Source organism: Bufo gargarizans, chromosome 1 (genome assembly GCF_014858855.1).
Source record: "Bufo gargarizans isolate SCDJY-AF-19 chromosome 1, ASM1485885v1, whole genome shotgun sequence".
NCBI lineage: Eukaryota > Metazoa > Chordata > Amphibia > Anura > Bufonidae > Bufo > Bufo gargarizans.
In genome coordinates this window covers 347,796,400-347,809,999 of record NC_058080.1, presented here as the reverse complement: position 1 = coordinate 347,809,999, position 13,600 = coordinate 347,796,400, and the positions used below count along the sequence as shown (strand labels likewise).

Below are 13,600 nucleotides of genomic sequence, written 5' to 3'. Positions count from 1 at the left end.
TGTTAAACCACTCACTGATATGACCAGAAAGGGGGTAGATTTTTCTTCTTGGTCAGTAGAGGCGCGTAAGGCTTTTTCTAATATCAAGGAGAGTTTTGCTTCCGCTCCCATCTTGGTGCAACCTGATATTTCTTTACTCTTCATAGTTGAGGTTGATGCTTCTGAGGTGGGTGTGGGGGCGGCCTTGTCTCAGGGTTCCTCTCCTGCCAAATGGCGACCGTGTGCCTTTTTCTCGAAAAAAACTCTCCTCCGCAGAGAGAAATTATGATGTGGGAGATAGGGAATTGTTGGCCATCAAGTTGGCTTTTGAGGAATGGCGCCATTGGCTAGAGGGAGCCAGACACCCTATTACCGTATTTACTGACCATAAAAATCTGGCCTACTTGGAGTCAGCCAAGCGTCTGAACACGAGACAGGCCAGATGGTCTTTGTTCTTTTCTAGGTTTAATTTTGTGGTCACGTTCCGCCCTGGAGTTAAGAATGTGAAGGCAGATGCCCTGTCACGTTGTTTTCCGGGAGGCGGGAATTTTGAAGACCCGGGTCCCATTTTGGCTGAAGGTGTGGTGGTCTCTGCTCTTTTTTCTGAATTGGAGGCAGAGGTGCAGGCAGCCCAGTCAGAGGCTCCTGATCTTTGTCCGCCTGGGAGGTTGTTTGTGCCTCTCACTTTAAGACACAAGATTTTTAAGGAACACCACGATACGGTCCTTGCTGGGCACCCTCGGGGGCAAGAGCCACACTGGATCTCATCGCTCGGAGATTCTGGTGGCCTGCGCTTCGTAAGTCGGTTGAGGGTTTTGTGGCAGCCTGCGAGACTTGCGCTCGTGCTCATTCACGGCCATCAGGTCCTCTCCTTCCCTTACCCATTCCTTCCCGTCCTTGGACACATCTGTCCATGGACTTTATCACGGATCTGCCTCGTTCCTCGGGGAAGACTGTGATTCTGGTGGTGGTGGACCGTTTTAGCAAAATGGTGCATTTCATCTCTTTTCCTGGTTTGCCCAATGCTAAGACGCTGGCGCAGGCATTTATTGATCACATTGTCAAATTGCACGGTATTCCTTCAGACATAGTCTCTGATAGGGGCACGCAGTTTGTTTCCAGATTCTGGAAGGCTTTCTGTTCTCGCTTGGGGGTTCGGTTGTCATTCTCTTCTGCTTTCCACCCGCAGTCGAATGGCCAGACAGAGCGCGTCAATCAGAATCTGGAGACATATCTGCGCTGTTTTGTGGTGGAGAATCAAGAGGATTGGTGTTCTTTTTTGTCCCTTGCTGAGTTTGCTTTAAATAACCGTCGTCAGGAGTCCTCTGATAAGTCACCATTTTTTGGTGCATATGGGTTTCATCCGCAGTTTGGGACTTTCTCGGGAGAGGGGTCTTCTGGTTTACCTGATGAGGACAGATTCTCCTCGTCTTTGTCATCTATTTGGCAAAAGATTCAGGATAATCTAAAGAGCATGAGTGAGAGATATAAGCGTGTGGCAGATAAGAGACGTGTGCTTGGTCCGGACCTGAATGTTGGTGATCTGGTGTGGTTGTCTACCAAGAATATCAAATTGAAGATTCCCTCCTGGAAGTTGGGTCCTAGGTTTATTGGGCCTTACAAAATCCTGTCTGTCATCAATCCTGTTGCCTACCGTCTTGATCTTCCTCAGACTTGGAAGATCCATAATGTTTTTCATAAGTCCTTATTGAAACCTTATGTTCAACCCATTGTACCCTTGCCTTTGCCTCCTCCTCCGATTATGGTTGATGGGAATCTTGAATTTCAGGTCTCTAGGATTGTGGATTCTCGTCTTGTTCGCGGTTCTCTTCAGTACCTTGTTCATTGGGAGGGTTATGGTCCTGAGGAGAGGATGTGGGTCCCAGTAACGGACATTAAGGTCTCATCAGGGCTCGTCTCATCAGGGCTTTCCATAGGTCCCATCCTGAGAAGGTGGGCTCTGAGTGTCCGGAGTCCACTCGTAGAGGGAGGGGTACTGTCACAACCAGACAGCTGAGAAGCTCTGACAGAGGCCTTTCAGAACCTCCTCCTTGAGTTCTCTTTGTTGTGCTGTTCAGTTCCTCATCTCGTTAGCCTCTCTCAGCTGTCATGGAGTTGGACTGATTGCTTCCCTTTAAATCCCTCCCCATGGTGCATTGCTGGGCGGCTTATACTTCCTCCTGGAGTGTGTGTGCATGCTGATCTTGTTTTCCTGTCTGCTACAAGTGCTGAACATTTATCTGTTATTTTCTGTTTGCTGGATCCCAGGTGACCCTGACTCCCTCCGTGTCTGGAGTAGGGAGCCGGTGGTCGTGTCCCCTCACTATTGTAGGGTGTTCAGGGGTTATATAGTCGAGGTATGTGGATATGCAAACCTCCACCTTTCGGATCTTTGCATAGGCTGAGCAGCTAGGGATAGTCTCAGGTCTTGTGCAGGGGTCTCCCTTTTGGTTCCTTAGCTTTGGATCCACTCAGTCATATATGCATGTTGCTTTGTCTTGTTTCCTGTACACCGTCCGTGACACTTTATGGTTCTCTATAGTATGTATCCCCCTTCCTCCAATTTTCCTGTCCCATCCACCTGTATACTTTATATATCTCTGATATCTAATTGTCATTGTTTTGGCAATTTCACCTACAAGACAGCTATGTTTTAGTCTTATTATCTGTTTCCCTCCCAAATAATAACATCTTTATACATAAAGGTGACGTCCCCTATACCCCCAAAGGTAATTTATTTGTCTTTGTGCATTATTTTAGGTTAAGAATATTAATCACCAATTACATTCCAAACATCCTCCAAACATCACTCTCATGCCCCGGCTGAGGGTCATATATACTTTTTTATATGTATAGTCACATACATTCAACCCACCATCCCTCCCCTACATGCTGGCTGCAGCCTCCTAACTCCCCCACGTAATATAATGCTATTTCCATCCTTTCTAACAGCCCCCAGTCTTTTCCCTCGGTGCTACACTTAACCACGCCCCCACATGAATCTGCCGCCCACAGATTCAGGCCAGCACGCTGTCTCTTCGGCTCCGTCCCTCACTAGCCGGCGTTAACCTCGCCCCCCCACCCTCCAATGTAGTCCTGCTTTGACTTCCCCTGACAGTTTCCAGACGGCCCGCCCAATCATGCCTCCACATGCTCTCCCTGCCTTCTCACCCGGATAAGTCCCTCCTTTCACCGCCCCCTTCAGGCCCCGCTCGTGTTCTCTCACCACACCTCCCTATTGAGGCCCCTCCTCTGGACCCGGCTAGTCCCTCCTACCCACTCCCCCTTTCTTCAGCAGCGCGGGCACTGAAGAGGTCAGCGTCTCACACGAGCCTCTTCAGATGAGCCGTGACACGCTCCTAATCTTCCCGGCTCAGGTAAGATGCCTTAAGGTTGAAAGATTTGATATATATCTTTCTTTATACAGCCACAGTAGTAACATTCCTTGTCGGCGAACAGATAATATATACCCCCTAAACTTCTGCAAGTAGACGCTTTTACATTTGCTGACTACATCTGATAGTGCCTGTGTATACATATAAATATATGAAATATCAGTTGCATACTTATTTAAGTCACCTGCTACTATATTTTATAGCCTGACCCAGGATTTGCTTTTAGTCACTATTATTTTGCCACTCTGTGGCTAATACAATATAAAATCTATTTTCATAATAGAGATTTCGATTATATATATAAATATAGCAGCATAGATACGATAATATTTTTAATTAATATTTATTTTATCGTTTATGATCATTACTACTGTATATATATATATATATATATATATATATATATATATATATATAGTTATTCCCCTCTTTTGTGCATTTTAGTGATACCTACCATTTTTATATCCTTTGATACCTTTTATTTATAGCTATATTCTTCAATATTTATTTATTTATATATCCAGTTTGTTATATAGAATCATCACAGGGAAGCACAAAATTTATGTCTTCAAATATATGTTTCTCTGTTTTTGTTTTTGTCTTTATTTTAACCCTTTTTTTTAGACTTGATAAAGGGGATTTTAACCCCGAAACGCGTTATCTTATGAATAAATGGAACATTGTCGAAATTAAAACACAAGTCCTTGATTGGTTGTCTCGTGCGCCCTCAGCATTACACACGCTCCACTTAAGGTTTAGCGTACTCCTCTTCATTAGTACAATAGAGGTCTCAGTGGTCAGCCTGCCACCAGTTATGGCATATCTTTTTGATGCAACATATTTCTGGTGGAAAAACGTAATTTAACCCCTTTCTGCACTACATATGCCTAACATATGCGCACCATACCATATACAGTTGCAAGAAAAAGTATGTGAATCCTTTGGAATGATATGGATTTCTGCACAAATTGATCATAAATTTGCTCTGATCTTCATCTAAGTCACAACAATAGACAATCGCAGTCTGCTTAAACTAATAACACACAAAGAATTAAATGTTACCATGTTTTTATTGAACACACCATGTAAACATTCACAGTGCAGGTGGAAAAAGTATGTGAACCCTAGGATTTAATAACTGGTGGAACTTCCTTTGGCAGCAATAACTTCAACCAAACGTTTCCTGCAGATCAGACGTGCACAACGGTCAGGAGTAATTCTTGACCATTCCTCTTTATAGAACTGTTTCAGTTCAGCAATATTCTTGGGATGTCTGGTGTAAATCGCTTTCTTGAGGTCATGCCACAGCGTCTCAATCGGGTTGAGGTCAGGGCTCTGACTGGGCCATGCCAGAATGTGTATTTTCATCTGTTTAAGCCATTCTGTTGTTTATTTACTTATATGCTTTGGGTCGTTATCCTGTTGCAACACCCATCTTCTGTTGAGCTTCAGCTGGTGGACAGATGGCCTTAAGTTCTCCTTCAAAATGTCTTGATTAATTTGGAAATTAATTTTTCCGTCCAGGCACTGATGCAGCAAAGCAGCCCCAAACCATGATGCCCCCACCACCATACTTCACAGTTGGGATGAGGTTTTGATGTTGGTGTGCTGTGCCTCTTTTTCTCCACACATAGTGTTGTGTGTTTCTTCCAAACAACTCAACTTTGGTTTCATCTGTCCCCAGAATATTTTGCCAGTACTGCTGTGGAACATCCAGGTGCTCTTGTGCAAACTGTAAACGTGCAGCAATGTTTTTTTTGACATCTTGTTTAGTGTTTTACGTATTGTAGATTCGCTAACAGGGCTGTTGGCATATGCCAGAGACTTTTGTAACTCTTTAGCTGACTCTCTAGGATTCTTCTTCACCTCATTGAGCAGTCTGCGCTGTGCTCTTGCAGTCATTTTTACAGGACCGCCACTCCCAGAGAGAGTAGCAGCAGTGCTGAACTTTCTCCATTTATATACAATTTTTGCTACAGTGGACTGATGAACAGCAAGGCTTTTGGAGATACTTTTATAACCCTTTCCAGCTATATGCAAGTCAACAATTCTTAATCGTAGGTCTTCTGAGAGCTCTTTTGTGCGAGGCATCATTCACATCAGGCAATGCTTCTTGTGAAAAGCAAACCCAGAACTGGTGTGTTATTTATAGGGCAGGGCAGCTGTAACCAACACCTCCAATTTCATCTCATTGATTGGACTCCAGTTGGCTTACCCCTCACTCCAATTAGCTCTTGGAGATGTCATTAGTCTAGGGGTTCACATACTTTTCCCACCTGCACTATGAAGGTTTACATGGTGTGTTAAATAAAAACATGGTAACATTCAATTCTTTGTGTGTTATTAGTTTAAGCAGACTGTGATTGTCTATTGTTGTGACTTAGATGAAGATCAGATCACATTTTATGACCAATTTGTGCAGAAATCCATATTATTCCAAAGGGTTCACATACTTTTTCTTGCAACTGTATTTTCCGCATGGCTTCAAACTGTCACTGGTAAAGGTTTTCATTTGTGTTTGGACAATTGCTTTTATTCAGAAACCTTGCTACCAGAGGAACTGTGGCGTGTATCTCCATATGGAGAAATAATAAAGACATTGCGAAATCAATGCTCGGGCAACCACTAGCAAGGGGTTCTAGCAGGGCCCTTAGCAGTAAAAATCTTTTGTGTGTCAGATACCACGATAAAAAAATACGACCTTGTACTGACCACAATGTATAGTCACAGCAGACCCCATCCAGATCCTAGGACCCCCGACTGCTGCCGGATTGGATCCTTGATTATAATCAGTACATGGGAGAAGTGGATTGCTTGGATCAGATCCTGCAATGGAACAACGCCATGCGTAAATTAGGAACTGGTATAAAAAGCTTGTGATATATATTGTAGAAATGGCCCTTCATCGATGCACAGCCAAGAATATTTTGACCCCTCTATGCCTTTTTAATTGTGGCTCAGTGCAATAAATAGTAGGCCTCACATGTTGCAAGTGTTATTTCTCTTCTGAGCCCTACCATGTGCCCAGGCCACAGATAATTGCCACATCTGGGGTACTACCATAGCCAGGAGAACCTGCGTAACAATTTAGGCGGTGAATGTCTCTGGTAACACAGCTGAGAACATTATATTGGGCACTGAAATGGCATAATTGTGAATAATCTGCAGTTTTCACTCTGTGTATTAAATTTAGAAATACACCAGTGGGTCAAAATGCTCATACACCCCTAGATGAATTCTTTGCGGGTTGTAGTTTCCAAAATATAGGGGTCTTAAAAAACAATATTGCACCTGATAATCATTCCAACAAAATCTGTGTTCCAAATGCCAGTCTTTTTTCCTGCCATGTGCCCAGGCAGCAGATAATGACCACATCTAGGGTTCTACCCTACCCATGTGAACCTGCATAACAATTTATGAGAAATTAGTCTTGGTGGCACATGCTGGGAAAAGAAATTACCCTGCAATCCAGCGGTGGTGGCCGTGCTTGCACACTATAGGAAAAAGCACCAGCCTATGCGTCCTCCCATGCTCCCGGCCACCAGAGGGGCAAGCACTTTTTCCTATAGTGTGCAAGCACGGCCACCACTGATGGATTGCAGGGTGGTCATAACCAAGGAAACAAGCAATGGAAAATGTGATGGAAAAATGAATCAAGCCAGCAAAGGAAGCAATATGGTCAAGCACAATACATTTGTAAGTGCCTTGTATTAACTTTGTCTACATGATAAATGTAATTTGCTGAAGTGAGACAACCCGTTTAAGGGGTTAATTATTGCATTATATTTTAACATATATATTAAAATACAGGTTAATATACGTATTCTGTATACAAATTCATAACTCAATATACCTGTATGCACCATGCATTTTGTTTGTTAGACTTGTTCACATTGGTGCCATGGGGTCCATTTTTATAGGCTGCATATTATAATAATAATATAATTAAAAACATAATAAATCCCACTGACTTATAATGTACATATCTGTCAGTTTTCTATTATTCTGCTGTTTTAGAACAAGAGAGACCAAACATAACCATAATGCCAGTGTGAACAGTGGATTAATTGCTGCATTTAGATGCTATATGAGACAGTAATGAGTAAATTTGTGACTAGTGATGGCCAGTTCGCAGTGTTCGCCGACGAACACATGCGATCTGCCATCTTTATTCCCAAGCCCGGCGATGCAGAGGTAAGTCCTTACCTGTGCCTGTGCCGCGAGCTGCTCTGAAACACATGCGGTCACCGGGAGCAGGCAGTTCCGAGAACTTACCTCTGCATCGCCAGGCTTGGGAATAAAGATGGCAGATCGCATGTGTTCGTCGGCGAACACTGCAAACTGGCCATCACTGTTTGTAACAAGAAAATTACAAACTTTAAAGGGTTTCTCCGGGTCTGTAGCTAAAATGGCTCTTTCAGCTAACCTGTGGAAGTAGTGTTAACCATTTGAGTAGTGTTAACCATTCTGTCACTTGATCCCAGCTGGGATCACGTGACTGCCCGACTGGTTGCGGGCTCTTCCTCTGATGTTGCAACCTGATGTGCTCTTATTTCCTTCTGTTCAGCTACATATACATTATGCAGCTGAACAGGAAGAAAGAAGAGCACATACAGTTGCAACATTAGAGAAAGAGCCAATAGCCAGTCGGGCAGTCAAATGAGCCCACCAGGGATCACAGAATTAGGCTTCATACACACGTCCATGGAACACGGTTGCTCGAGATACCGGACTGGTATCCTGCTTAGTGCAGGACCGCACGGCGTAATTGGTTGCTATGACGCTGTGCGCTTTGTGCCGCCACCGCCGTACAGTAATACCGCGGCAGCTGCTGAATGAAGCCTTAGCAGAGCGACAGGCAGGTAAGTACTGTTGGAAAGTGCCTTCTCTCCACAAGTTAGCTGAAAGAGGCATTTTAGCCACAGACTCAGAGAACCTCTGTCTTTTTTGTTGACCCATTTGTTTGCTGCATCTAAACATGTATTGTTTCTTTTTAAAGTAAATTATTTTTGTTGCTTTACAGGAAAAATGTCATCAATATTGGCCTGCGGAGCGTTCAGCTCGGTATCAATATTTTGTAGTTGATCCAATGGCTGAATATAACATGCCTCAATACATCTTGAGAGAATTTAAAGTTACAGATGCAAGGGTAAGTGTACAAGACATCTATATATATCAGTGTATCTTCTTTAATATCTAAAAACATAATGAAATATTCAAAAACTTTTGCTTTTCTCTACATTTATCATCATTTAACCTCCACACTGATCTTCCCAGTTACTGTTTGTGCAGGCAGGAAAGGGCAATAGTGTTTTGAACTAACACTGTTCGTGGGCCATGTTGTTGCAGAAAGGGGAGCTATTTCTTAAGCTATTTGCGACAGCCACAGTTGTGGTCTTATTTTACAGCTAATAATCTAATCTTTTAAACAAGACCAAAATCATGTCACTAACCCTGATATATTACAAGTTACAGTCCTTAAAAATGGGTCCTAGTCAAAGCTGTATATACCTGCAGCTTTTATTCCTGACCAATTTCTAATAGCTGTATCTCTTCATGTATCCCACCTAGCACTACGATATTGGTGTTTTGGTGTTTTTTAAATGCTTACAGTATATTGCTACACTGTGACTTTTTATATCGCTACTGATTGATAATTTTTTTAACTACTGAACTTCAGCTGCCAGCCAATTAAATGAATTCAGATGAATGCAATATTGTGGACTGCAGCTGTCATTAAATAGTTAATATCAATCAATTGCACTACAAAAAGTCGCAGTGTAGGCCTTTAACAAGAGATACAAAGGGTTAAAGGGTTTGTCCAGAATTAGGGACATTGTTCTAAGTGTACAACAGTGACATAAATATTACACACATGCCTGTCCTACCTTTGCCACACATGTCTGATGCCCGTTTTTATATCGCTGAATATTAATGAGGGGGCGGAGTTATGGTGGGGATGATAGGCAGCTGTAACCACGTGATGCCGCCCTACGCTGGGACCCACAGGGCAGTGCGGCAGGAAGTTAGGCAAAGATAAAATAGATGTAAACAATGCGTGGGGGACCGTGGGAGCCCTGTAGAATTGGGGAAAAAGCCTAAAAACATATGAGGGGAACTTTAATCAGCTGTTAATAGTGAGTACACTTAAAAAAAAAATTGATCCCGGTCAACCCCTTTAAAGTAGCCTTCCTCCCTTCAGCTGACTTAGCCATTAAATAGACCATGAATGACCCTATTACAAAAGGGGGTAAGTACCCACCCAAAAATTTGGGACAAGGTAACGGGCCACCTAATCAAATAACTTGGTACAAGCTCCCGAGTATATCTAGCAAAAACAGAAAAATAGAGCTCACACAGTACAATTATTAAAATATATACATTTTACCAAAAAAATTATAAACTTATCTCAATACAGTATAATTACAGCACGTTTAAACAATGGTAAATTAGTTATTCATATAAGAGATGAGTCTCGGTAATGCTAACCACATTGCCTAAGATGTTAAACATTCTAGCACAAGGAAATAATTATACTGTATTGAAATACGTTTATAACTTTTTTGGTATGTGTGCAGTGCCAGGATGGCTTTTTTTCTGTCACTTTCCTTCCCCTTTTTAATGGGTTATACATTTTTTTTATAATGTTACAATAAAAATGTATATATTTTTATAATGGTACTGTGTGAGCTCCATTTTTCTTTGCTGTGATCTTAGCCAGTCTGGAGGAGGCGGGCAGTGCTGACAGGCAGCAGGAGGAGAGAAAAAATTATGCTGTCTCCCTGATTTACCTGTACATAACCCGGAGGGAGGAGGGGAGTTACATGTACTTCTATGCATGTTATGGATTCATCCAACAATGCCCATTCATCCAACAATCAAACCTACAAAATGTGACATGTTCCGGCATTTTTCGAGTTTTGATCTGCCTGTTCAGGGGAAGGGGGGGTTATAGATGTTATGCTATGATTCATATAAAAAAATTAAATCAGTCTGCTAGATTCCCTTCAGGGTGGCAGCTCAAGGGGCGTGTCCTTTCTACTACAGCTCTCACCTTGTAACAGCAGATATGGCTGGAACTAAGCATGTGTGACCACCTTGGTTTCCATTAAACGTCAGGGGGTGGATGTGCATATTACTATACTGATTAAAGATCACGGAGCACCATTATAATAAAGTAAAGAGAATATCTCACAATTGGAGTATTTTTGTAACGGAAAGTAAATTACAAATTTAACACATTTTTCATGCTGAATTATATTAAAATAATATTTAATGGTGGCACAGTTATCACCGCTGAAGATGTTCCAACCTAAACCTATCAAAGAGTCAGCCTTCACGTGTCAGCTGGCGCAGGTATTATGCTGCATGCCTAAACCATACCATGTGTGTTAGTAGTATAACCTCTCCAGCTCTCGTCAAACTCAAAGTGACAAGTGACCACGCCCCTGTCTGCCCATAACCCGCCAAAACCACGCCTAAAATACCGCCCATTCAAATCCCCTTTTATTCTTTTAGATCCGATAGGGCGTGAGTAATTCAATTAAGTTTAAAGGGCTTCTGTCCCCCCACTAAAGTCATATATTTTTTTTTGGGCTAGTTAAATTCCTTATAGTGCGATATATGAAAATATAATGGTGTTACTTACTTTCCTTCAGCCATTTCTTATAAAAACGAAGTTTTATAATATGTAAATCAGGTCTCCACCAGCAAGTAGGGCGTCTCCTTGCTGGTAGCCGCCGCAAATAACCGCCCCCTCGTCGTGTTGATTGACAGGGCCAGCCGCGATCTCCTCCTCCGGCCAGCCCTGTCAGCATTTTAAAAATCGCACGCCTCTGTTCATTCGGCGCAGGCGCACTGAGATGAGGAGGCTCGTCTCCTCAGAACTCCCTCAGTGCGCCTGCGCCGATGACGTCTTCTCTTTCGGTGATGTCATCGGCGCAGGCGCACTGAGGGAGTTCTGAGGAGGCGAGTCTCCTCATCTCAGAGCGCCTGCGCCGAATGAACAGAGGCGCACGATTTTTAAAATGCTGACAGGGCCAGCCGGAGGGGGAGATCGCGGCTGGCCCTGTCAATCAACACGACGAGGGGGCAGTTTTTTGTGGTGGCTACCAGCAAGTAGACGCCCTACTTGCTGGTAGAGACCTGATTTACATATTATAAAATTTCGTTTTTATAAGAAACGGCTGAAGGAAAGTAAGTAACACCATTATATTTTCATATATCGCACTATAAGGAATTTAACTAGCCCAAAAAAAAATAATATGACTTTAGTGGGGTGACAGAAGCCCTTTAATATGTATAAAAATTAAATATTAAGCTTGTATTAAGCTTATATTAAACTCTTATTTATTAAGTTATTATAAATATTGGCAATAGCTATTTGATCAGTCTATCTAACTATCTATCTATAGACCTTCGATGATGTCACTGAAGGTCTTGCAAGGTATACGTTGCAGTCCAACACATCAGTAATTTAATTAAGTTTAATATGTTTAAAAATAAAATATTAAGCTTATATTAACCTCTTAATAAGCTATTATAAATATTGGCAGTGGCTAATTATAAATATTGGCAGCGGCTATTTGATCCGTATATCTTCCTAAAAGCTAAAAGACCTTTGATGATGTCACTGAAATGCCCCATTTTCCCGCCCATAACCCCATCCCACTCCGACCACAACCTGGCCCATCGTGATGTCCCCGAAGGTCCTGCAAGGTATACGATGCAGTCCAACACGTCAGTAATTTAATAAAGTTTAATATATTTAAAAATAAAATGATATTAAGCTTTTATTAACCTCTTACTAAGCTATTATAAATATTGGCAGTAGCTAATTATAAATATTGGCAACGGCTAATTGATCCTTCTATCTTCCTAAAAGCTAAAAGACCTTTGATGTCACCGAAACGTCCCATTTTCCGCCCATAACCCCAGCCCACTCCGACCACAACCCCGCCCATCGTGATGTCTTCGAAGGTCCCGCAAGGCGGCATTCTCTTTGTTAGTGGAGCTGCGATCTTTGAAATTAGCTTTTTTTTTATCGGATAGTTTTTATTAAACATTATTACAATATAATACAGTACAAATAAATTTTGACTCTTTCCTTACATAATATATGACATCTGATCACATAATAGACAAACAGAGCCATCATGAAAACCAAAAAATTAAAAAAGGAAATGAGAGAAAGGAAAAGAAACCCAACCAAATCCCCCCACATCCTAGCGAAGAGACGGTCCGCCCTCTACTCCAGACACCTATCAGTCCATATATAGAAAGAAAATAAAAGTTTCCTTCCTGTCCGTATGAAGAGCCTAGTAGCAATTAGTGCTATCCTTTTAATCCAGTCCTCAGAGACGCATCCTGTCACCACCTGGAACAGTTCCTAGACATACTCAATTCCCCCCACATCTTCTTGTATTTGAGGCATCTGACAACTTAAGTGGAGAAGGTCCCAGCCCTAGCCGAGAGCCACCTGTCCCATATTGCTGCAAATTTGGCTTTTAAAGTTATTATTTAGATATACCCCCCTTTCTAGGTGTAATATATGGCGGTCACTCTATTAAAGAATTCTGCTAGCGAAGGAGGTTGAGGACGAATCCAGTACCTGGCTATCAATTTATGAGCTTGAAATAATAGACGTTGCACCCCAAGGTACAATTCCCGGTCTCCAGTAATCATCACCCCCTAGTATCTCCACCCGATATGTCTCCTTAATATTTTGTAGCACCCCTGCCCAGAAGCTCGACAGCTCCTCACATTCCCAGAACATATGTAGTAGCGATGCTGGTCCCCGCCCACACCTCGGACAGGAATCATTCAATTTTGAATAGAAAGGACGGGGTTTTATATACCCTATGAATCAACAACAATTGAGATATTCAGTGTCCCTCACATACTGATAGCTGCGGGGTTAAAGCCAGTTTTTCACTCCATTCATCATCTGAGACGGCACCTACATCCTCCTCCCACCTCTTTCTAACCGGCAGTGTACCCTCATCCACGCCTGTGTCTGAAACGTGTGCCTCAATTGTAAAAATTGATAAAAAGCGGTACGGGGAAGAGAGAATTCCTCCCTTAGCTGCTCAAATGACTTGAGTTCCCCGTCTTTCTGCAGCTGATGTAGGAAAATCACTCCCTTCTTTTTCCCACAGGGAAAATCCTTCCAATCAAAATATCTCAGGCAACTGAGGGTTATTCCAGAGTGGTGTAACCTGAGTACA

The 13,600-nt window shown here is 42.4% G+C and overlaps 1 protein-coding gene across 18 annotated transcripts in view; it reads left to right on the top strand.

The window, feature by feature from the left end:
- Positions 1-13,600, top strand: part of PTPRS (protein tyrosine phosphatase receptor type S) — a 580,801-nt gene that overhangs the window by 458,382 nt on the left and 108,819 nt on the right. For all 18 annotated transcript variants that reach the window (XM_044268386.1, XM_044268351.1, XM_044268378.1 and 15 more), the window contains one exon: positions 8,398-8,523. In XM_044268386.1, coding sequence (XP_044124321.1) covers positions 8,398-8,523 — 126 coding nt within the window. The remainder of the gene's footprint in view (positions 1-8,397; positions 8,524-13,600) is intronic.